Source organism: Peromyscus eremicus, chromosome 10, assembly GCF_949786415.1.
Source record: "Peromyscus eremicus chromosome 10, PerEre_H2_v1, whole genome shotgun sequence".
Lineage (NCBI taxonomy): Eukaryota > Metazoa > Chordata > Mammalia > Rodentia > Cricetidae > Peromyscus > Peromyscus eremicus.
The window spans coordinates 32,947,831-32,971,276 of record NC_081426.1 but is presented as its reverse complement, the minus strand read 5'-3'; the positions used below and the strand labels follow the sequence as shown (position 1 = coordinate 32,971,276).

Here is a 23,446-nt window from a genome sequence, read left to right as displayed (position 1 = left end):
GTACGGCCCGCGCCGCCTTTTTCACGGGTGGTGTCACACGTCACTTCCGGGGCGGGCCTGCGCGAGGAGCGGGGCGAGGTCCGCGCAGGCTCGTGGGGCTGCAGCCTCGGAGCCCAGCGCTTGACTATATATGGTCAAAGCTGGGGGCGAGCCGTGCCGGGGCCGCGCTTCCGGGTTGGGTCGTCCGCAGCGGCAGCGCGCAGGGCAGGCGCGAGCGGGCCTCGGAGCCGGGCCTCGGACCGCCCCCGGCACGCCCGGCGCCGCCTTCCGCACCGTCCCCCGGCTCGGCCACTGTGAGGTCCCATTCGAGCACGGCGCCGTAACAAGTGGGCGAGGATGCCATACGAGATCAGTGAGTGCGTGGGCCTTGGCGCGCGGCCGCCGGCTTCTGGGGTCGGTGTAGGCAGGAGGGCGCGGCTGGGGTCGCTCACGGCCGCGGGGTGCGGGACGGGAACCCCGGAGTGGGAGCTGTGGGCTGGACGGGCCGAACTGCTCGACCCCGGGGCCTGGCCGCCGACGCCGACCAGGAAGTCCGCCGGCCGCGCCCGCAGGCGGCAACAGGTGACCGGCCTGGGACCCCAGGCGCTGACGGCCTGGCACTCCCCGGGGACCGAGAGTCCGGGACCAACCCTCACACACCGCGTGTTTGTGTCTCCCCAGAGAAGGTGTTCGCCAGCCTCCCGCAGGTGGAGCGGGGCGTCTCCAAGATTCTCGGCGGAGACCCCAAGGGCGATCATTTCCTTTACACCAATGGCAAGTGCGTCATCCTGAGGAACATCGATGTGAGTACTCCATGGTCCCGTAGGGGCCTGTTTGCATCCATGCCCTGGGAACTACCTCTAGAGTTGGAATTCTTGCCCTTCTGCTCCCTCCCAGCAGGTTGGCCTAGGGAGAAGGGGGAGCCACGCCCCTTCTGCCCAGGAGCCACACCTTGGAGGCTCAGATGACTGGACTGGACTGTTTCTTCCACCCCCATCCCCATTAACTGAGAAACTGAGGCTTGGATCAGTTTGGTTCTTAAAGCCAAGGGTTTTGAGTCTGCTGCTGCTTGATCGTGGGTGGTTGGTCTTCCCCGAGCCCAGTTTCCGCATTGGGGAAATGGAGATCGTGAGATGATCCTCCACTTCCCCTGGCTGCCTGGACTGACTGAATGAGCTGGTCAGCCCGACGTCCTCATGCTGACTGTGCCTGGCACAAATGGAGTACTTGGTAAATGGCCCTTCTGCTTAATCATCCTAATACCCTCGGCTTCCTGGTGTGCCAGAGTCCAGACAACACACCCAGTCATCTGAACTCCCAACTGTTGTGGATTTGAGTCTCATTCAGAGAAGAAACAGGAAGTAGTGTGTTCAGCTGGGTGGTTCTCTGCAGGTAACCTGCTGTTCCCAGGCCAGCTTTTTGGGTTTGGGAGGCCCTTGCAAATTAATGTTTTTCCTCTGATTGTTGAAATGAGTCAGTCTGCCTCCTCTCCATCTCCAGAATGGCGGCTCAAATCTTGTCTCTCCCCTCTCAACCCTAAGGAATGGTATGGGGTGGAAGCTGGAGGTGGCAGCCAGCAGTTAGGGGCACTTTGCTACCATGCTTGGTGAAGGACTGGTAGAGAGGTGGAGGTGTTGGTTGACTGCTCCACCAAGGCTGTCACTGGTCAGGTGAGGTGGCTCATAGACACCCATATCCTCCAAGAGCCTCCCAGTTGGTTGAGAGCAGACCCCAGTTTCTTTTTAAAGGATTGTTGGGCACATCAGGTGAGTTGGAAGTTTGCATATGAGCCTGTCTTGCCAGTCGATTGGATTCCTAGAAAGCTGATCCTGCCTCTTTAGAACTGGAGAAGCCTCCTCAAGGGCTTAACACTGGATTGAGGTCGTAAGGTTCTGAGAAAGTAAAGGGAAAATAGAGATGGCCACATGGAAGCTCTGTGGATTAACAAAGATGTCTAAAGCATCTTCCTATACCCCGAGCTGTGGTTTTGCCTCCTACACAGCCTCCCTCCACTGCACTTTGTCTGTTTACTTCCAGTTGGGAGAACTGCACAGAGTGGTCACTCTGGTGCTGGGTCAGCTTATCCCTTGAATCCACTGGCCTGGTACAGAGGAGCAGTGCACGGGGAGGTTGAAAGGGGTGGGTTCACGTCCAGTCAGGTGTACCTCTGCCAGTTCTTTCCCCTCCAGGTTTCACTTTTCTCTCCCGAAGGTGCAGCCACTTCTCTTCCCACCCAGGTTAAGTTCCTGGCACGCCAGGACAACATGGTGTAGGGTACTGTTACTACAACCCTTGTGTGCTGGATGCTATCAGGCATGTACTAATTTGCTGTTGGGCTACTGGTCCTCAGAGATGGGTTAGATTTTTATTAGGACAGAGTGTTGCTAGAGAAAATGTGTGAGTTCTCAGGATCATTCAGGCTGCAGGAAGGAAGGTCATCTGGTAGGAATCCAAGTCCAGGAGGTTTAGAAGGCTAGCACCACATTGTGGGTGGTCTGAAGGCCTTGTAGACTTCTCACACCTGTGTCCCTGAACACATTTGGGGTTCATGGATGCCTCTTCCCCCAGATTCAACCCTATCCCTCTGGTATTAAGGTACAAGAGCCAAGACTCCTCTGAGCCCCATGGCTGCCATGTCACATTTCATTGGAATCCTGCAGAATCTGCAGACCTGCCTTGTTTTGATCCCTGCTGTATCCAAGCGCCATACTTCCTGCCCTGAGGTCTGTTCTTCCTGTGACTGCTGGAGCAGTTGTGATCAGTCACCCCATGGCTCACACCCAGCAGCCTTGCCCCAGTGCTCTTTCTCTGACCTTCCCTTCTCTGTCAGCTCCAGGCTCACTGTCTCCTCACTCCTCACATGCCACACATCCTTCTCACCCCTCTTAGGACCTCCTGGTGCTGTGGCCTTTGCCTGGATAGTCATTCTCCAGTGTCCACAAGGGCTGCTCCCTGTTGTCTCTTAGGCTTCTGTTTGGAAATTGCCTCACTAGAGGGAGGGCCTTTATCCTAAACAGCATCTCTGCCTCTGGCCTTCTCTTGCTTTCTGCTGCCAGTAAACTGGAACCAAGCTGTTGAAGCTGTTGCATGCAGTTCCTAAGTGTTCAAGGATGTTCCCCCTTGCCTGTAACTCAGGAAAGGGGGGCTTTTCCTCTGTCATTCACCACATGTCCTTACATGAAAGACCTGGCACACAGTATCCCACTGAGTTCACGGTGCCTAATTTCTTTTCCTGTTTGAGGGTTTTATTATAGAGCCAAGGCTGCCTACAATTCAAAATCCCCCTGCTTCTGCTGCCCTGGTGCAGGGATAGAATGCATGGCACCATTGCATCCTAAATTTTCTGGTACCCACCTTTTGAACTCAAACAAGAGTATTCTTGCCAGCCTCCTCCTGGGGCTGCCTGCCAGCCGTTCTATGACTGAAATAGCCTTGTGAGCCTGGCTTTTGGATTAGCTGGTAGGAAAGGTGCTCCCTGTTTCTTTTTCCATGTTCTATTGCTACACTTGAAGAGGAAATTCTCTTCCGAGTTAAAGCATGTGGTGATGGAGGCCATCTGGAAACTGGCATTTGAGAACTTTAGAACAGTTCTAAATACCTTGACAGATGTGAAACACCCCACCCCACCCCCCAATGGAAAGAGCAACATGAGGAGAACTTAAAGAAAGTGTTTGGTTCCTGGTTGCAGAACTGAGGTACATATCTGGCAAACTCGTTCTATAATATCAGGTCTCAGGGAATGACACACAGCAATTGGACTAATCACAGGTTTGTCTCTTTGGACCTCTTGGAGGAGTTTGAACTCAAACCTGTTTGCATTTGGCACCCTGTTACCAGCCTGTGCACAAGGGCCCTATGTGGGCCCTTGCAGGTTGGGGGATGGCAGAAACAGGGCTTGAGGACTAACAGTCCCTCTGTCCAGGTACATGCCTGATGAGTCATTGCTGCATTTCCAGGATGGCTGTCAGCCTAGGGGGTACAGGTTCAAGAGCCTGCCCGTAGAGCACACTGTCATAGCAAATTGAGTTCTGTGCAGCTGAACAGATTGTGGTTGATGACCATTTGGACAGAAATGAGCACACAGTAGCAGCTCGGTGTCTAGAGCCAGGAACTTGATTCCATTCCCTTCACCCAAGACCACCTGGTGGATGAGGGCTAGACAAGGTGCTACAGCACAAGTCAGTCAGGGTCTGTGGGTTCTGGTAGGATCTGTGGGGACCAGTTAGGTAAAGCTAGAGTAGTAACTATAGCAACAGGCATGAGGGAGAAGACTCAAGAATCAGCTAGAGGCTGTGTGTGTGGCTCAGGCTACCTTCAGTAGCCCAGCAGTGTTCTTTGGATTTTCAAGGCAGGGTTTCTCTGTGTAGCCTGCCTGTCCTGGAACTCACTCTGTAGACCAGGCTGGCCTCCATTCACAGAGATCTGCCTGTCTCTGCCTCTCAAGTGCTGGGATTAAAGGCGTGCGCCACCACTCTGCCTAGTCCAGCATTGTTCTTAAGGCCACTGGAAGCACTCAAACATATTTGAGAGTGACAAGGTGACAGCTGCTCATGCAGTTGAGACTTGTGTTTATGGTTTGAGTCTGGGAGGCCCATTAGCAAGCTCGAGATAAATGCATTGCTCAAAAGCTCATCATCTCGGTAGCTGTCCATTGTTTCTGGGTATTTCTGGTATAGATCCACTAAGCCAGGGTGTTACTTAGCTTAGTCCATGAGCTGTAAGCCAAGACTTCTGTCACTGCTTTCCTGGGGGAGGGTGATTTGTTCGCTACCAATGTTTAAATACAGTGTATTGGTAATATTTAACAGGTAGATGTTGCTGAACATTCTACACATCTCAGGACCATCCTGTAACAGAAATCCTACTCCCAAATGCCAGGAGTACTGGGTTTGAGAACCCTGGTAGATGACATTCTCACACGCTGTATTAGCCATTTTACAAGAATGTCGTGAGTGCTGTGGAGATGAGGAAAGAGCCACTCATGCTGAAGAGTAGCAAGAGCAGCTACTGGAGAAGTGGTGCATTTGAGATTTCAGAGAGTGAGCCAGAGTTCCCTCAGAAGAGGGTTTAGACACACAGTAGATATGGGCGAAGTCCAGACAGGAAGCCACTGTACTGCACGGTGGCTTTGGTTTGGTATGTATCTTCTGGGAGGAGCAGGGAGGGCGATCACAGACCCCTTTGGTATAAAAGAAAAAAAGGAGAAGCTGCAGCTAGTACTTGAGGCCAGTGGAGAGGTGGCCCTACTTCAGGCCTGACTCTGAAGAGCTTTACCTGCTTTGCTTCTGCTGTCTCAGAGAGTGTTCCCTACTTGTGACACCTCTTTCAGAAAGATCCTAGTTCCCAGACTTGATGCTGGACTTTTTATCTTCCTGCAAAGGCCCTGTCCCACCTCCATAGCCATCTCCCCCTTCAGGTTCCACCCAGGATATCTCGGGGCTGTCACTCCCTGTCGAGGGTCTTCATCTCTTTGTACCCCTTAATGAGCAGGGCAAATGTTGGGATGGAGGAAGAGTAATAGTCTCCAGATAAAGCCAAGTTGACTCTCAGAGCATCTGCAGAAAGCTGTCCAGCTGTGCTGCTTCTCTCCTGACATCTTCTCTGCCTCCCTATTTGGGTAGATGGAGTCATCTCCCAAAGGCTCATGCTCAGCAGGTATTCAGCAGGTAGGAGGGGGTACAGAAGCAAGGTGGCAGCATCTTGACACAGTCCAAGGGTCGCTTATGCTTTCAAGTCACACTAGAATACTCTTAGACCTATAAGTGACCACCCTACCTCCTCTCAGGACTCCATCTAGCATGCCAGCCATATACATGTCTGTCAGCCAGGGTGAGCTGTATCTCCTGAGCCCAGGAACCAGACTAATGCTGGCAACCAGCTATGATAGGAGAATGGGACCAGATAGAGGAATGAAGACTGTTTGTTATTTCAAGTCCTGGCCTTAGCATAACTGGCCTGGGTCACATCTAGTCAGTGTCATTGTGCCTTGGCTTTTTCAGCTAGGCATTAGATTATAACCCACATCTTCTTGCAGGGAGTGTCAATAGAAGGGTCTACCCAGTGCTTGTCATAGTGAATACAGGGTTCTTTAGGGTGGTAAATCATACACACAAAGTCCTGCTTGAAATGTGAGGTCCACTTAGTATAGAGGGTTGATGGGGCATACAAAAGGAGGCACATCCCAAATGATGTGGGTGTTATGGGCATGTATGGTAGTGTGGCAGGGCACGTCAGGGAAGGCCAGGTGGACATGGTGCCCTTTGCTACATCTTTGGGGTTGGGGGAGGGCGTTGAGGATTGGGAAGGAGGCACAGTCTAGATAGAAGTGGGGGGATTAAGCAGTGATTTGTGGAGCACGGGCTGGATGAGGGGTGCAACATGGAAAGAAAGGACTTTGTACTGTGGTCAGCTGAGAGTTGTGGTATGGAACCAGGGAAGGTGTCTGATGTGCTGTATGGTGTCTGCGCAGTCAGGTTAACCAATATGCCATGAGTTACTGGGGCATGGCTGGTCAGCTTGTGAACCACAACTTGTGTTTACTACCTAGGGCTGGCACTGTACCAAGTGAGTGTGGCTCTGCGTGACCAGTTGGACACCTCCAATTCTCTTTTCAGCGAGATGTAGTCTGGGGTTCACCTTGGTCCAGGCATAAGTTCTATACTGGATGTCTGAAGGTGAAGGTGTGTGTGCTATTTTGGAGCTGGGTTACTGCGGTAACACAGGGTTGGCCCATGTCACTGATAAAACAAAAGGGCCCTGTACATTGTGTGTGGCACAGGCCTGCCATAGCAGGATCTGCTCCTAGTCCCTGCCACCTCTAGCCTGGGAGTACTTGGAACACAGTGTCCTTCCTGGAAGTGTGCCTCTACCCCCATACAGGTGATCCTCTTGGTGGGGTCCAGGAGACCGATGGCAATTAAAAAAGCACATGGAGGCCCCTTTTGTGATACTGACTGACGTGGCTTAAGGTTTAGTTTGCATGTTCCATCAAGTCTTCTCCTGGCTACCCTGGTTGACTTAGACATGCCTCCAGCTGATCCTGACCCCAGCCCTTCCTCATCCTGGAGGCAGAGCACTCTGGAAGCTGCAGGGGCTGTGCTAACTGCTGGTGCTCTCCTAGGCAAGATGAAATACTGAAAACTCCAGAAGAAAGGCCTGTGGTTCCAGGGCACAGGATGGTCAGCTGATGTCTAAAGATATGGTAGAGGATTGGTTACATGGTTGTTGCTAACACCAGGAGCCACAGGAAGAACTGGGTTGAAAATTTGGTGGTTAAGATGATTGTATTCTGGGGCTGGTTGGGAGCACCAGGCAGCCCTTGTGGAGAACCAGGCCTGGGAGGCCCCACAGGGTCTCCATGGGTGGCGTGGCACTTTCTGCTTTCTCCCAGGAATCCTGTGGTCTCTGACCTGATGGCTAGAACCTGATCCCTGCCTGATCCCTCACCCCTTACAGTGGTGTGAGAAGGAAGTCTAGGCTGAGGACCACCACCAGGTGGAGGCTGTTCTGAATGGTGACACTGGCCCCATCTAGGGCAATGGGCCCTGCACACAGTGGTAACCATGCCCCGTGCTCCTGAAATTGGTTCCTCAGGCTGCTCACCCTAGAGAGGCAGCTGGGGAGAGGGTGCTTGCAGAATAGGGATGAGGGTGGGTGTGCATGATCACTCTGGTTGTCTTCTGGCCTGAGTCTCCTGCAGTGGGACACACAGTTGCCTGGGGCAGGGAAGTCACTCCATCTTCCTGGCACTAGTAGATACTCCTGCTGTGAGCCTAGGAAGGTGGGGAGGAGGCTGCTGACTCAGATGCAAGTCATTATCTGTGATTTGGAGTCTTTTGACCCAGTTGTATTCAGAATACAAACCAGAGTGAGTGAGTGAGTGAGAGAGAGAGAGAGAGAGAGTGTGAATGATTCATCCAGCTTAGGCGGGAGTTGGTGCCCTCTGGGGCTTTCCAAGCCCTCTGCAGGCCCTGTGTCCATTTAGGGTCAAGAATGTTAGGAGTAGAACTTAGTCCCTTGGCCTCTGCCGCCTCTTCCTTCATTTTGGGATGCCCTTCGTGCTGACTTGCTTCCTACCCTTGGAAGGCAATGCAGCCTAGGAGTTCCCCCAATTCTGTAGTCAGTGCAGGGTTCAGTGTCCTCAGACTCTGCAGCTGCAGATGAGGATGGATGGGTCAGAGCTGGCTCCAGATGTGTCAGGGCTGTGAAGGAAGGGGCTGGTCAGAATGTGAACCTTGAGCTGATTTGAGCAAGACTGGGGTTGCCTTGCTGAGGTGTGCTGTGCAGGTGCCCAGCTGGATCTGACTAGTCCTGTAACCATAGCAACATTCCCAGCATTCCAGAAAGCTCCCTGGCTCCTACCAGGCATGGTATGCACAGCAGTTCCTGATCCATTTTGATGGGGGCTACCATTCTAGAATTCGCTCCCTGTGACATGAGTCAACAGTGTGTGGTCTCCCCTGGGATTTCCTAACTGATGCTTTGGAGGTACAGCTGGGAAGGTGTTAGAAGTTTGGTCCATTTTGTGGTTGAACAGTGTTGTGTTGAGTGCATGGATATACCATACCTAGTTTTCTTCTTCATCTGCTGTTGGGACAACACCAGCCACTTGGGTTGTCCCCAGTTTGAGACCCTTTGATAAGGCTTCCCTGGTGGCCTTTGTGGACTTGGGGTTTCTCTTCTCTATTGAAGTGCCCCAAGAATGAGATTTTTCCTGAATGTGTTTAACTTTCTTTTTCAATTTACTTTTATCATTGATGAGCATGTATGGCACACGTATGGAGGCCAAAGACAACTTGCAAGACAGTTCTCTCCTCCACCTTTATGTGGGTTCCAGGTTTAAACTCAGGTTGCTCTATCCACCGAGCCATCTTGCCATCCCATATGCATTTAACTTGGGAAGTAATTACCTATTTTCCAACTGTGTCACACGTTTCCCCAGCACTGTGTGGACAGGCTGGTGCCCCTTCCCTCCGTCCTCATTAGCAGCTGGTGTCTTGGGTCTCACTGGTTCTTGTAGGTATGGTGGTTTTGATTTTCATTTCTCAAACGGTGAATGCTATTGAACACTTGCTTATACACTGATTGAACATTCAATTTCCTCCCTGGGTGATCTTTTTTATTTTACTAGCACATGCTTATTCTATGGGTCAAGTTTTAGGTGAAAGAGAAAAGCTGTCAATGGTTTTCTCCCACCTCATACCACGTATGTAACACATTATTTGCTAAGTGCTGTGGTGGTTCATGGGATGTCATATGAAGCAGGTCACAGAAATAAATGTTGGAGGAGAAGGGCAGGCACATTAAGGGCTTGCAGGTATGCTATGTGGAGGGGTGGGGTTCCCAGCTTTCCATGCAGCCCCCTCAGGGATGTGGTAATTGCTACACTACAGAATCACACAGTACAGTAAGTCATTCTGTAGTGTAATTACTACACTACAGTAATTACTACAGCAGAGCTGTGAAGCAGCTTGGCAGGTTTTGTAGAGGATCTAGAGGAGATGCTGCTTAAGATAAGTGATAAGTGAGTGGTGGTCGCAGGCAGGCTGGCAGGATCACTGGGAAAGGGACCAACATGCACAGAGACGTGAGGTTGCTCAGGAGTCCCAGAAGATGGCTGCATTGGCTGACTAGAGGTGGGTGGTCTCAGTCTATAGATTGAGTGCTGTATGGGATCCCTTGACCAGGAATAAACCAACCTCTAGGGTCCTGAGAAGACAGGCAGGCCCTTCAGGAAAAATCCTGTGATCTCAGCCTTGAGTCTGGGAAGCTGCCTATTTTCTCAGAGAGTATTGGTCGGGAGAAAGCTGACAGCAGGAATCAGGACAGACAGCCTCATCTTTATTCCTTCCAGAAAGCAAGCTTAGCTGTGGAGAGACTGAGATGCATCTATGGCCGTGCTGGGGCACTGCCTGGATTGTATGCTTGTGAGAGGGGGTTGGGAATGAATGAACAAGGATCTGCTTTTAGGAACTACACATCCAAATCGACATTGCTGAGGAATAGAGAGGCTTCTAGCACCCCATCCTTTCCTCCAAGTCCAGCCATTTGTGATGTGTGGTATGAGAAGGAGCAGGGAATCCTTGTTTCTTCCCAAGCCTAAGTTTCTGATAGAAGGCCCTCAGCCTCATGCCTCCTCTGCTCCTGAACATCAGGGCCAGGAGCTGTTCTGTGACAGACCCCAAGGGGTGCTTGGATAGAATTGGCACTTCTCAGGGGAGGCGATGTGGGAGTAGGCTAGATAGATGAATTCGTTGTCAGCTGACAGCTTCCTACACAGGACAGGAGAAACATAGAACTCTTTAATCCATGTTAGTTTGAGCGGTGTTCCACAAGTACATATTTGTTGTGTATTGTGGGAAGTATGAAAAAGCAAGCCAGCAAAAACTGACCTCAGACTCCCTCACCCCAAGAGGCCAAATGGGCATCAGTGGATGGACAGGTAGGTATCTTTCTAGGACTCTGTCCGTAATGGTCTAATGTTAAAAATTGTGTTCTTGCCCTGGTCTTGGGTTGGGAGCTAGCAGCTGTTGGTAGCTGTACATTCAGCCTCTATTTTTCTCCCCACAGAACCCCGCTATTGCTGATATCTACACGGAACATGCCCATCAGGTGGTAGTGGCCAAGTATGCCCCCAGCGGGTTCTACATTGCTTCTGGAGGTAACTATGAGTGCTATTCCTGGACACATGTGTGGCCCAGGTCACACCTGCTGCCTTGGGAATGGGGTGGGGGTTGGTTAAGGGCATGGAGAGCACCATTGACTCGCTTTAATTACGATGACAGGAAAGGATAAACCTCCAGAGTGCCTGTTGCAGACCTAGAATGGACACTTTGTAGTTTGCGGTGTTCTAGCTGGAGGTCAACAGAAACTCTTCTGAGGCCTCTGGGTATCGGCACTGTTGTTGGAGGTTGGCCTGGGCATGTGGTGGCTATTTTGTGTCAATCTACTGGCTGCTCCTTTCCAGCCAGCCTTGCAACCAGTGCTGGCATTGTGAGACCTGGCCTTTATGCCCTCCGGCCTGAACTGCTGAGTAGCTCGGTAGGGGATGGTGGCAGATGGGACAGGCAGTTATTTGCATTTCTGGGAGCTTACACTCTTAGCTCTTAGCAGTAGAATTTAACCATTTACAGATGAGAAGCAGAAGCAAAGAAGATAGAGTGGTGCCCCATGCATCTTGTTCATTTATTGACTCAAATTCATTCATTCATTCATTCATTTTTTTTTTTTTTCATTCAGCTATCTAATAAACAATGGCCTGCTAGCTTATCTGTTTCCAGCACAGGGAGGGAAGAGTGAATGAGCCATGGCTGGGAGTGAGCGGCACTTAGAACAGGGAGGACCAGGATTTTTAGGTGCTGTGGCCATCTTTATCTCCACGGACCTCATACCCTTGGTGGTGGTGTCTAGATCACAGGCTGCAGGCCGGGAGGGCCCCCAGCCCACCCCTTACTGGTTGTACATTCACAGTCGGATCATTCACATTCTTGTACCTTAGTTCTCTCTGTGCACTGGGGCTGCAGATGGAAGCTCCCTCAGTGGGTTGAGGATCTAGCAAGGTAATATGTGTTTGGTATTTAGTAGCGTAAGGCCTGCTAGGGATGGCCATGGCAGCTATCAGTGAAGCCGTGGCACACTTAAGAGAGAAGGGGCCCTGTGCTGAGAGAGGCAGGACAGTGGATGTGCTGTAATAGTGAAGGGCTGGGCTGGGAATCTGACTGTCTTAGGGCACTTACTGAGTTTGGGTTTAAATATTTCTGCTCTCTATAAACTAACTCCGGTGATTTGTTGTAAAAACCTTGTAGAGTTTTTTGCCTCTGGCCCTGCTTGCCAGCAAAATGTCTCTTCATTTAAACCACAGGATTTGGCTGGAGTGCCTTTTAAAATTGTGTTTAACACAGTGCTGAGTGATCTAAGACATCTATTAAGAGAGGAAGTTTGCTGCTAAGGGCAGACACCGATCTCGGCATAGCTCCTGCGTCTCACCTTCCCCATCTGAGAGCCTGTGGGCCTAAACCTGGCCTCACTGCCCTCTTGGGGCTGTTGAACAAGACAGAAATCCAAAGGCCTTCGGATTGAATGCAGAATCTATGTAGAAGGTGGATACAGAGGGTGTGACAAAGGATAGTCCATGAAAGGGGATAGTGGTATGGTTTTGATGTTTTCTTAAAAACCCCTGGTTCGCTGGCAGAATGAGGGAGCTTGTGGGTGGAGGTCACATTTTCACATTTCCAGTGTACTTCTTTGAGGAAGGCAAAGTGATTGTTAAGGGTAACAGTGGGACATTTGCTGTGCACATGAAGGCCCTGGGCTAAAAATAGTGTTGCGTGTTTGAAGTGAGGGATGGGGTGGGGAAGCTTAGGAAAGGCTGTGCTGTCATGGGTTGGTTAGCTGCTAGCTAGCGGGTGTGCCTACATCTCCCTCCCAGCAGAGGCCCCTGTTTCTTTGAGTATGTAGATGTTCTCAGTCTAGCTGGTTAGTAGCTACTGGAAGTTAGAACCTTCTGGCAGGAATACTAAGTACATGAGAGGTCTGGGTCTCTGGAGCCTGTGCCTCTGAGAAGGCCCTCTGATCATAAGAGTTGTTTCTAGTGCAGTCTCAGTTTTCTTCAACATCTTGGGGTGATGCTGATGCTTATCTGCTCCTTTGTCCCCTTGACTTTTAAAAGGGGTTCCCAGGCAGCCATGGAGATGCAGAAGGATGCCTGATTTGCCCAGTGTCCAGGACAGGCTTCCTAAAGGAAGGCCTGAGATGAAGGCTGGAAGGGCACCGCAGGGAGGAGCTGTCCACAGGCTGGGTCTCCTTGGGAGAATAAAAGCCACTCTGCTCAAGTCCTCCTCCTCCCTCTTCAAGCCCCATGGCATTTGATGAGCAGATGTGTGCTCCCAGTACCACTTGTGTGGGCTTGAGGGATGATGCAGACTCAGAAGAATGCTCCCTTGGCTCTGCTCCATGTCCAAGTGTGAGTTTGCCTAGAAGAAGCCCATTCCTGATGTCACACTGCACTGGGCAGGTTTTCTCCCCAGTGCTGTACAGGTCAATAGATCATTGAAAATGATCTAGCTACTTCTCAACTATTGGTCTCTGGTAACTACTCTGTCCCCGGCACCCAGCATGGGACTTGGCCCCCAGTTCATGTTTGATGAATGTTGAGGTCTACCCTGATAGGTTGAGGTTTGGTTTTGATCTCCAGGCTCCTTCTATCTCTTTCCTGTTCCACTTCCTCTGAAAAGAGTGAAGGGAGCCCAGAGGAAGAGGCTGCTCGTCTGGTGGTGGAGGTAGTGCATAAATGATTGGGTACCAGTCGAGAGCTGGAGGGCCGGACTACATGAGGAGTGGCAGCAGGTTGATGAACCAGGGGATAGAAAAGCTGAGTCCTGCCCTGCCTGAAAGGGAGGAACACTTTCCATCCTGTCCTTGTGTGCTTGAGTTAGTGTACATATGAGTGTGCATGTATACATGGATATCTATCTGTGTGGTGCATGTGTACATATTTACTCATGAGTTCATATGCATATGTGTGTGCACATATGTGTAGGATGCCTTTGTATGGATGGATTGCCTCTGTATGTATTTGGCAGGGGCTAGTGCCTTTCCTATGCACACACAGCTCCTCATACTGCTGGCTTCATCCTTTCCTTGTTGGCCTGTTGGTTTAGTGACTAACCAGGTCTCTGGTTTTTCTGGACTGTATCTCAACACTGCTGTCTTCCTGGACTCCACCCACAGATGACTAGGGGAAAAGCTTTCTGGCGTACCACCACCTAACTTGTCTTCCGTTCCTGGAGAAGTGGTGCTCCCGCTTATATATTCCCTGGCTGGGCATGGTATGGGAACAGCGTTTCAAGTCTCATGCGTGTCCTGGTTCTAGACCAGTGGTTCTCAACATGTGGGTCGCAACCCCTTTGGATCGAATGACCCTTTCACAGAGGTCACCTAAGACCATTGGAAAACGCAGGTATTTACATCATAATTCATAACAGTAAAAATTATGGTAGGAAGTAGCAACAAAATAATTTTATGGTTGGCAGTTGCCACAACATGAGGAACTATATAAAGGGCCCCAGCATTAGGAAGTTTTGAGAACCACTGCTCTAGACATTGACCCTATAGTTGCATGTAGTTGGGGTCTGTAGTGTGCAGAGCCTTAGTTCATGGTTCACTTGTAACAAGAACTGCCTGCACCCCAAGGACTAGCCTGAGACTTCACACATGTGACTTCTTTTGGTCCTCATAGCAACCCCTGTAAGTAATGTTTTTACAAAGGGGCCATGGATGAGGTCCTGATGAGGTCCAAGAAGCCCATATCCAACAGAAACAGATTTGGTCCCTGAACACTTGACTCAAAGGTCAGGATGCTGGTGCTGCCCTTGCTGTCCCTCACTTCTGCTTAGCCCAGAAAGGGAAGCTGTTTTCAGCTGCTACTTCTACTCGGTGCTCACTAAGGTACTACGGCATCCTCAGGCAAACCTACACCCTGTCTGCCTTCTTGGAGGCCCTGTGAGTTCTGTAAGCCTGAAGAGTTAGGTAAAGCACTCCCATTTCTTCCCATGGCACAGGCATGGTGCTAATTTGGGAAGAGGTGGGTGGGACCCCAAGTATTCCTTTCTTTACAATCTGCTGGCAGCATTCCATTGGGAACAACACGCACCACGGTCTCTTCTTTCCTTGTGCCGCCCACCTCCTTCATCTCACAGAAGCGTCTTACTCCACCCCAGCTCTCACTCAGGGGGAGGAGTGGCAGATATTCAGGAGACAGACTGCAGATCTGCCTTGGGAAGCAGGCAAGTGGCCACAGGCCATCACAGCATCAGGGTCTGCTCAGGTACACCTGCAGCTGACAAGAGATGCAGGCTCTGTAGCATTGCCATACTTCAGAAATGGAGGGTTGCAGTGCAGGTGTTGTGGAGACCATGCAGATGCTCTGCAAATCATTCAGGAAACTGCTTTTTGGTGTGCTGGATTTTGTCCATCCCTTGGCCTTTTCTGCTTCCTACACAAGGTTTGCTGGCCAGGTGCAATGTAAGGATATTATGACAGATATGTGGAGACATTACCTTGATTTTAAGAGTAGCTGAGTGTTGAGCCTGGACCAGAAGAAATGGAGCTGGTGCTGAGGCCATGCATCCCTGGCTGGTGGTGAAATGTGGCCCTTCCACCCTGTCATGTCCTGCAGATGTCTCCGGGAAGCTAAGGATCTGGGATACCACACAGAAGGAGCATCTTCTGAAGTATGAGTATCAGCCTTTCGCTGGAAAGATCAAGGACATTGCCTGGACTGAAGACAGTAAGAGGATCGCCGTGGTCGGGGAAGGAAGGGAGAAGTGAGTCGTTCTCCTCAGCCCCTCCCTGCTCCCACCCCATTCTTGTGCTGTGGTCTGCCCCCTTGTAGGAAGAGGCTGCATTAAGTCTGTGTCAGCTTGGACAAGTGTGACTTAGCTCCTGAGAATGCCAGCACTCCTTCTTTCCCAGTAGTGTGACTAGTTGGAGCCATTGACCCTTCAGGGCCAGTTTGTCATGTATCAGGGAGACTCCACATCACCAAGGCAGAAGCACCTCTTCTCTCCGCACCCTGATGTCCTAAGCCCATTACCTCCTGGAACTCTGGACTCTGTTGTTGTACCTGCATCCTAGGCAGAAAGAAAGGACCAGGTGGTAAAAGACAGGTGTTACTGTATTGGGGGACCCTCTAAGCAGTTACACATGACCACTTGAAGCTGCAGGAAGGGCTGGGCATGTTTTTGCTTCCAGTTGGGCCCATATCCTGAGATTTTCTGTTCATGACAAAGAGGTGAGCAGATCCTCTTGGGGAAGAGGCTGCCCTGATGGGCTGGTGACAGCAGGGTGAGAGCTGCAGCCCAGGTTTTCTCATTAGCAGCAAGTAGTATCTACAACAGTTTGTTTTCACGGGTGCCAGCACAGAGCAGGCCTGCTCCTTTCCACCAGGAGATACCAGCTTGCCTATTGCCTGGCCTTTCTAAAGAAACTTAGGAAGTAATGAAGCCAGAACGATGCTCCCCAGTGCTGCTTCCTGTAGCACATCCATGTTGGAGGTGCTGACACTGGGCCATGCAGACAAGGACAGCCGGCCCCTTTCCTACATGGGCTCCATCCTTTGGACATGAGCTTGAAAGGCTCAAATCAGTCCCTAGAGCAGTCTGAGGTCGGCATGCAGCATCCACCACAGACCTGTGCTGCAGCAGCTGCAGCATTGTCTTTCCCATTGTCCTTCTGGGATTGATTTTTTTTTTTTTTCTCTCTCTCTTTCTCTCCTTGACCTGACTGGGAAAAGGTTTGGAGCTGTCTTCTTATGGGACAGTGGCTCTTCTGTGGGTGAGATCACAGGACACAACAAAGTCATCAACAGTGTGGACATCAAGCAGAGCAGGCCCTACCGACTAGCAACAGGGAGTGATGATAACTGTGCAGCATTCTTCGAGGGCCCCCCATTCAAGTTCAAGTTTACAATTGGCGTAAGTGGGCTTTCTTTTCTTAGGGTGGTTTTTGGGTGAGTTTTGTGGTTTGTATGTGAGACATGGGGCCTGGATATGGATGCAGAAAGGTAACAGTGAATGCTCTAAGTGCTGTAATGTATAGGAAACAGATTCAGTCTGGAAAATATACAGAGATGGGGGCATTCCCATCTCTGGTCCTTATAATCCTAGGTCCCAGACTGGGCATGGAGGCTCCAGCAGGGAATGACATGTCCCAGGATAATGTGAGTGTACATAATATAAGGGTAGCGAAATGCCAGTGTACTTGGCTTTGTTGAGCTGGCCTTGCCAAGCCACCAGATTAGCAAAAGATCTGCCTCCGGGACATCTGGGTTGGCCTCTAGGGTACCTCCCTGCAGAGCAGAGGTGCCAGAGTGGAATCTGATTGAGGAGTCAAGTGCTCAACCTTTTTCTGAGGAGCACTGTGGGCTTTGGTCTCGGGGTCCCTGCTCTGCAGTTGTCCCTGGCTTGGCCAAGTGACAGGCTCCTCCACTTCCTGTTTCCCATCACAGGATAGGGGTCTGTGGGGCCTTAGCTGGTAGTGCTCATGCCCTGTCACTGCTCTAGTGCTCGGGCTGGCGTTCTGGAGTGAGCATGAGCGATGGGGGCCAGTGGTCAGGCTAACACGCTGGAGTGAGGGCAGGTGATGGGGGAAGGCTCTCCAACCTGGGCAGCCCTCGCAGCTCTCCTAGCTGCTCCAACTTTCTCAGCGACTCTTTCCCACATACTGTGAACAAAGCAGCTGGTACTAGTCTGATAATAGGAGATGGAGTGCCTGTTTAACCAGAAGGGACATGTCTTCTGTCCTTGAAGGTAGTTGAGTTTGGAGCTTCTCCAAGGTCTTCAGACTCATCGTCCAGAAATGTCAGTGGTTCCAGTGTCCATACTTCATTGGGGATTAAATGAGATAATATCCTTAAAGTGGCTTGCTGAGGAGGACTGTTAATTTTAGTCTTTTAGTAACAAGTCATAAATAGGCACAGCATCCCTGGCAGGGGCAAGGACAGGACTCATGTAGTAGGCAGTTTCCATAAACAGGTCTTGGCTTAGGGTACAGATGGCTATCTAGGGATTCCATCTTTGTAGTGAAGTAGGCTCTGTTTCATCCCTGGGGAAGCTAAGTGAGGCCTGTGTGTCCAGCAGGTGTGCTGAGCCAAGCTCTTCTTAACCTCCTGTGGCTCTCATCCTGGTCTGCTGCGGCTACCATTGGTAGGTAGTGGTGACATGGCTATTCTGGGAGCTTTGTTGAAAGATGTAGCTCAAGGTCAGTGTACTTAAGCAGGGGTGGATGCCCCGTGGGCTCTGGGTTGAGGAATGCTGAGCCAGTGAATCTCTGGGGTCTGATCTTGAGGGAGGAAAGATGATGAGGTTTCTGCAGCAAGCAGAAGCAGGACCATTTTCTAGTGATGCTGTCTGCCTTCCCCAGACCTCTACACACACTATCTGGACTCTGTGGTTGAGCTGTTCGTGGGTGGGGCTCCCTTTCCTGTGGCAGGAGTGATCCTTTCTCTTGCACTGGTGGAGAAAGAACACAGCAGCTGAAGAGCATTAATGGAGCCATGGGGTCAGGGCTTGTTGATGTGCCTGCACTCTGCACCATGTTCTGTATGGACTCACTGGGAGCCCAACTGGTACACAGCCCCCTTGCCCAGAGTCTCAGCTGGCCCTGTCTCTAGGTGGGCACCACCATTTATGCTGAACTCCTTGGAGCCCACAACCCTACATCCTGACTAGAGGCCTAGAAGATGCAGAAAGGGTTGTAGACCAAGGAGCAGAGACCTAGGTGGTGCCTGGCACAGAACTGGTTGGCTCTGTTACCCTCCAGCTAAGTGTGCCTCTGGGCTCTCAGACCAGGAGGCCCCTCCTCCAGACCCCATAGCTGTAGGGAGGGTTCACGTTTCCATCTAAAGCTGTTTCCCAGGCCCAGCTGACATAAGGGAGAGAGGGCCCATTAGTAAGGTGCTGGAGACTTGGAGTCAGTAACTGAATATGTGTCTGACCTTGGCCAGCAGGAGTAAAGCTGCAGTTTTGGGTTAGACAGGGGCTGTTTGCCCTGCTGTGGCTTCCCTCCTGCTGTCTTTCTTCTGACTGGGGTGGGGTAGGGCAGGAAGACTCTCCGATTTGCCCCAACTAAGGACAAGTGTGCTGACAGGTGGGGAAATAACAGAAAACCTATGCAAGGTGAGGCTCTCTGTTAAAGATGGACTGAGCCCCACATGTGGGTTCTGGTATCGAAAGCTAGAGGTGTAGTGGTTCACAGGACTTCATTGAGCTCTTCCTAGTGAAAGGCTTTAAAAATTAAAATCTGTGAGGCCTTAGCAATTAAAATATGTGAGGGTGTTGGATTTTTTTGTCGTCGTGTTTTGTTAAAGGAAAAAAATTTTTTTAACTGTGAAATCCAAATAGCAATTCTTTGTCACTAGATCTTTCATTTCTAGTCCATGAGTGCTAGGAACCAGGCTACCTTCACTTCCTTCTCCTGTCTTCAGGCCAAATGGCCTGTGCTTGCTAGAACCTTCATCCAAGTGAACAGCCCACAGGCATTCTGTCCTTGAAGTCAAACATCCAATCTCCCATCTTCCTTCTCCCTTACAGCTCGTATCTAGGCAGAGACCCAGAGCTTGTAAGGGTGTCCAGGCTGAAGTGGATAATGGCCCTGTGAGAGCTTTCCCAAGCACAGGGCAGGAGGCCCATAATGTGTCACTGGGAGGGGTGAGTTCAAGCTGCTGCCTCAAAAAGTAGTTGTTAGGAATTTCTGTGTGGTATATAGTGAAACTAACCTGTGATGTGCCAGCTTCAGAAGGAAAATAGTAGCTGACAGAAAGATAAATAGGACCTGATCTACAAAAATCATATCCAACCACCAAACTTGCTGGTCCAAGTTTGAAGATCACATCACATCACATCATTGTTAAGAGCAGGGCATAGACTTGAGCTATTCTGAAGTGAGCCCAGGTACACCTGTAGCCAGACTTACTTAGACCTTCCAGTCCTGGCTGCCACACTTAGGTGTTGTCCAGGTTTGAGGGTGGAATAGGCCAAAGCACTACCTGTCCACTCCCATTGTGGTTTTTGCATGTAGTAGGTGACCTTAGGAGAAACCCTCCAGGGTCATAGGAGGTACCATGGATGAGATGGACTGATTTCCCTTAGGGGTTCAACCTTAGCCTTAGAAGGAGTGAGTGGGACCATCTTGCTGCTGGCCATCGCTGTCATTGCCCAATGGGCCCATGAACAAAGTGGCCCGGGTAGCAGAGATGGAGGTTTTGCATGGGATTGACAACATGGACTTCTATTCACCAAGGATGACCTGGCTACAGCTGCTGGTGAATGCCGGATCTGCCAACAGCAGAGACAAACACTGAGCCCCAGTATGGCACCATTCCCCAGGGTAACCAGCCAAACAAGGCAGGTAGACCACATTGGACCACTTCTTCATGGAAAGGATAATGCTTTATCCTTACTGGAGTAGATACTTTTTCTGGTTATGGATTTGCCTTTCCTGCATGTAATGCTTCTGGCAGACCCGATGGTACTTAAGGTGTCAGGAAACATCCCAAAGATCATTAATGCTCTTTGGCAGGCCTCTGTAGGTGAACCACAGAGGAGACCTTTGGGATTTTGGAGCAAGGCTGTACTATTCATCTGCAGACAGTTCTCACTTTGAGAGACCAGGAGGGCTTCTGCAGAAGGTCCTTAATGAGCCAACCCAGGTAGTAAGCATGTCCATGACAGAGTCAAGCCATCAAGGAGCCCAAGAGCACCTGAATCGCCATCAATGGAATAGATTTGAATGTCTAATTGAAGCTTTTTTTCTTGGTGGTGAAGATGAGGACGGGGAGGTGGGGATATTTAGGGGAAAGAGGATGGGTGTGGGGTTGGAGAGAGGGTTCTTGGGGAACTCACTGACACAGCCTATATTCAGGTTCATTGAATATTGGCTACGGGGGGGGGGGGGGGGAGCAAGAGTAGTTCCAGGAGAATGGATGCCTTCACATAGGGATATTGGAAACAGGACCTGTGAGGTTGAATGTGACCCCTCTGGATGGCTGGGCCAGGGACCAGAAGGCTTGTCTGGCTCAGTAAGTGGCAGGGTTCAGGCAGCCATGTGAGGTGGCTGAACCTCCGAACTCACTGAGACACTTTGCAAACTCTCCCTCCACACTGCTGGGCCCTCTCTGTGGGAAACGCTATTCTTAGCCCTCGTTTTCTTTGGCTTACGGGCTGCTGTTGGCTGTCCCTGCCTGCACAGGGTCTATTTCAGGAGCAGACATGTCTCCTGCCCGTGTGCACTCTGGTGCCTGAGTTGCAGGAAGGAATGATGGGCTCAGGCTCTAAGTGAGCTCCTGTGGGCTCCGTCCCCACTTTCATTGTCTGCTTTGTCCAGCCGTCTCTTGGCCTCTTAAACCTGTGTGGTCTCCAGGGCATTTTCTAAGAGAGGCTCACAGAGGTAGAAGCTTTGAAGCTTGGCCCCAGGCCCTGTTGGAGGTCCTGGAGCCTGGATGGTGCTTCCAATACTGCCTCCTAGGACCGTCCTGCATCGGCCAGGGAAGTGCTAGGTGACAGGAGTTTGTTGGAGGCTGGAGTTGAGTGCTTGCTATCTGCTTTTCCCCAGTGTTCCTTTCATGACTTCTTCTTTTCACACAGTGACAAATTGGCACCCTTGGTCCATCCTCTGGTCTCCAGGTTTCTCTATTGGAATGGGTACTTTGGCCTCTGAGGTCTAGAGTGCCCTGATACCCTGTCCAAATAGAGGAGTCCAGGAGTGAGCTGACACCAGTGTGGCTCTTTTGCTTCCTTTCTGTGGAATAGGCAGAGCAGGGATTTGAGGAGCCGGTGTGAGGCCCTTAGTCTGGGGGTGGGATTAAGGGGGAGCGGGCTGGATACTCTGGTCTAGTTGTGGCTAGTACCTTTGGGTTATTTGACCTTGACCCAAAGAAGCTATGTGTCCCACCCCACAGTGATCAGGAAAGGCTTTGGCTCTGAGATCTTGTTTCCATCATCCTTGAGCCCCACGACTAACAGATGTGGGCACAGGCTCTTTTGTGTAGCAGGCTCCTTTGCACCTAGAGATAGATGTTAGGTTGGATGGCGATCAGTCTGAGGAGTTAAGGCTCTGACCCACTAGGGTGGCTCTTGGCCAGAGCACGCCAAGCCTGCCAGTGTGGGCAAGTCAGCGCTGGACAAGAAACTGGAGCCTGGATTTTCACAACTGCTGCAGCTCAAGTTACCCAGCTTCTTTGGGCCTCATGCTCTGCTGTAAAGAGTTTGCCCTGTGCCTGAAACAGTGGCAGCTCGTGACAGTGGCAGAGCTGAAGCGTATCAGCTTATGAGACCCTGCCTGGGGAAGACTTGGACTCCATGCAGTGTGGTGAGTTGTGCCTACTGAGAAACTACAAGTGAAGATAAAGGCCTCTGAAACAGGTGGAAGTATGAGAGTAACCAAAAGAGCAGAGCAACAGGCAAAGATAAACACAAGAAAGGAGTCTCCGTAACTAGAGTGGAGGCCCTTGGTGCCATCACTGTCTCCCAAGACTGGGTACTGCCCTGGCCTGCCTTAGGCCTTGGTCTCAGATGCTTCGTCCTGATTGGAAGTCACAGCCACTGCTTGATTTCTTTTAAAAGTCATTTGTTCTTCAGCAAACATCCCCAGAGCTAACGAGGCCTAACAGGAGATGCCTCGTGTGGCTATCTCAGAGCCCAGCAATTTAGTGCATAAGCTGTCTGAGGCCCCAGAGGGAAGAGGATGCATCAGGAGGCCCTTGATAATGGAGGAAGGCCTGGCTGAAGAATAGCCTTTCACACTGAGCTATGCCATGAGGGACTGCCTGGGACTTTGTCTGAGCTCGAAATGTTCCTATGGACTGATGAATCTTACCAGTGTTTGGGGCGGGGTGGTTTAAGTAGAGAGCTTTTGTGAGCTCTGCCCAGTGCGTGACAGCCCTCTCTCCCGCAGGATCACAGCCGCTTTGTCAACTGTGTGCGCTTCTCTCCTGATGGGAACAGATTTGCCACAGCCAGCGCTGATGGCCAGGTAAGAACTGGGATAGAGAAGGGGGCTGTACATAGGCAGGTTCGTGGTAGTGCTCCCTGTTCCCACTTCCCAAAGCCCAACAGCCAGAGGTCTCTGATTTCATTTCAGAGGCTCAAGGCTCCCAACTGTATAGCCACAGTTGCTAGGGAAATGGTGGGCTAATGGCACACTACACCAGCTTCTACATAACTTGTTTGTTTCTTGAAGATATTCATTTACGATGGGAAGACAGGAGAGAAAGTGTGTGCCCTTGGAGGAAGCAAGGCCCATGACGGAGGAATTTATGCTGTGAGTATGAATATGTTTCCTGATTTGCTGGTTTTAATTTAGTTAGTTCTGTGTTGCTATTCAGGTCATCATAGGTTGTTTTGAAGCTAGATGAATATTGTTGTAAGCAGCTAGGAGTTGAGCATGGCACAGAACTTTAAGGTCATAGTCACTGATGGGAGCAGTCAGTGGCTGAGCAGGAACCCCGGGGGCTGGCCCACCTACCGCCTTCTTCAGTTCCCTGTTCTCTCTTGTGAAATGGTGGCCGTGGACTGCTGCTTTGGGGCTCATGTGGCTCTGACTCCCTCTGACATGCAGCACTGTTCTGTTGAAATAGATTAGTTGGAGTCCCGATAGCACTCATTTGCTATCTGCCTCTGGAGACAAAACCTCCAAGATTTGGGATGTCAACGTGAACTCTGTGGTCAGCACATTTCCCATGGGCTCCAATGTTCTGGACCAGCAGCTGGGCTGCCTGTGGCAGAAGGACCACCTCCTTAGCATCTCCCTGTCTGGATACATCAACTATTTGGACAAGAACAACCCCAGCAAGCCCCTCCGGGTCATCAAGGTGAGCCTTGTTCTAGGCATGATGTGGATAGGAAGCAAAGTCCTGTGGTCTGCTGTGAAAGGGGGAAGCAGAGATGCCAGGCTTCCTTGGCCCTGCGAGTTT

The 23,446-nt window shown here is 50.9% G+C and overlaps 1 protein-coding gene across 2 annotated transcripts in view; it reads left to right on the top strand.

The window, feature by feature from the left end:
* The first annotated feature begins 207 nt into the window (after positions 1 to 207).
* Positions 208 to 23,446, top strand: part of Wdr1 (WD repeat domain 1) — a 35,707-nt gene continuing 12,468 nt past the window's right edge. Inside the window, exons 1-8 of one of the 2 annotated variants that reach the window (XM_059275805.1) lie at positions 208 to 352; positions 661 to 782; positions 10,549 to 10,639; positions 15,155 to 15,302; positions 16,271 to 16,451; positions 22,429 to 22,506; positions 22,714 to 22,794; positions 23,111 to 23,344. In XM_059275805.1, the coding sequence (XP_059131788.1) occupies positions 337 to 352; positions 661 to 782; positions 10,549 to 10,639; positions 15,155 to 15,302; positions 16,271 to 16,451; positions 22,429 to 22,506; positions 22,714 to 22,794; positions 23,111 to 23,344 (951 nt within the window). In that variant the 5' untranslated portion in view covers positions 208 to 336. The remainder of the gene's footprint in view (positions 353 to 660; positions 783 to 10,548; positions 10,640 to 15,154; positions 15,303 to 16,270; positions 16,452 to 22,428; positions 22,507 to 22,713; positions 22,795 to 23,110; positions 23,345 to 23,446) is intronic. The other variant, XM_059275804.1, reaches the window with a different exon arrangement.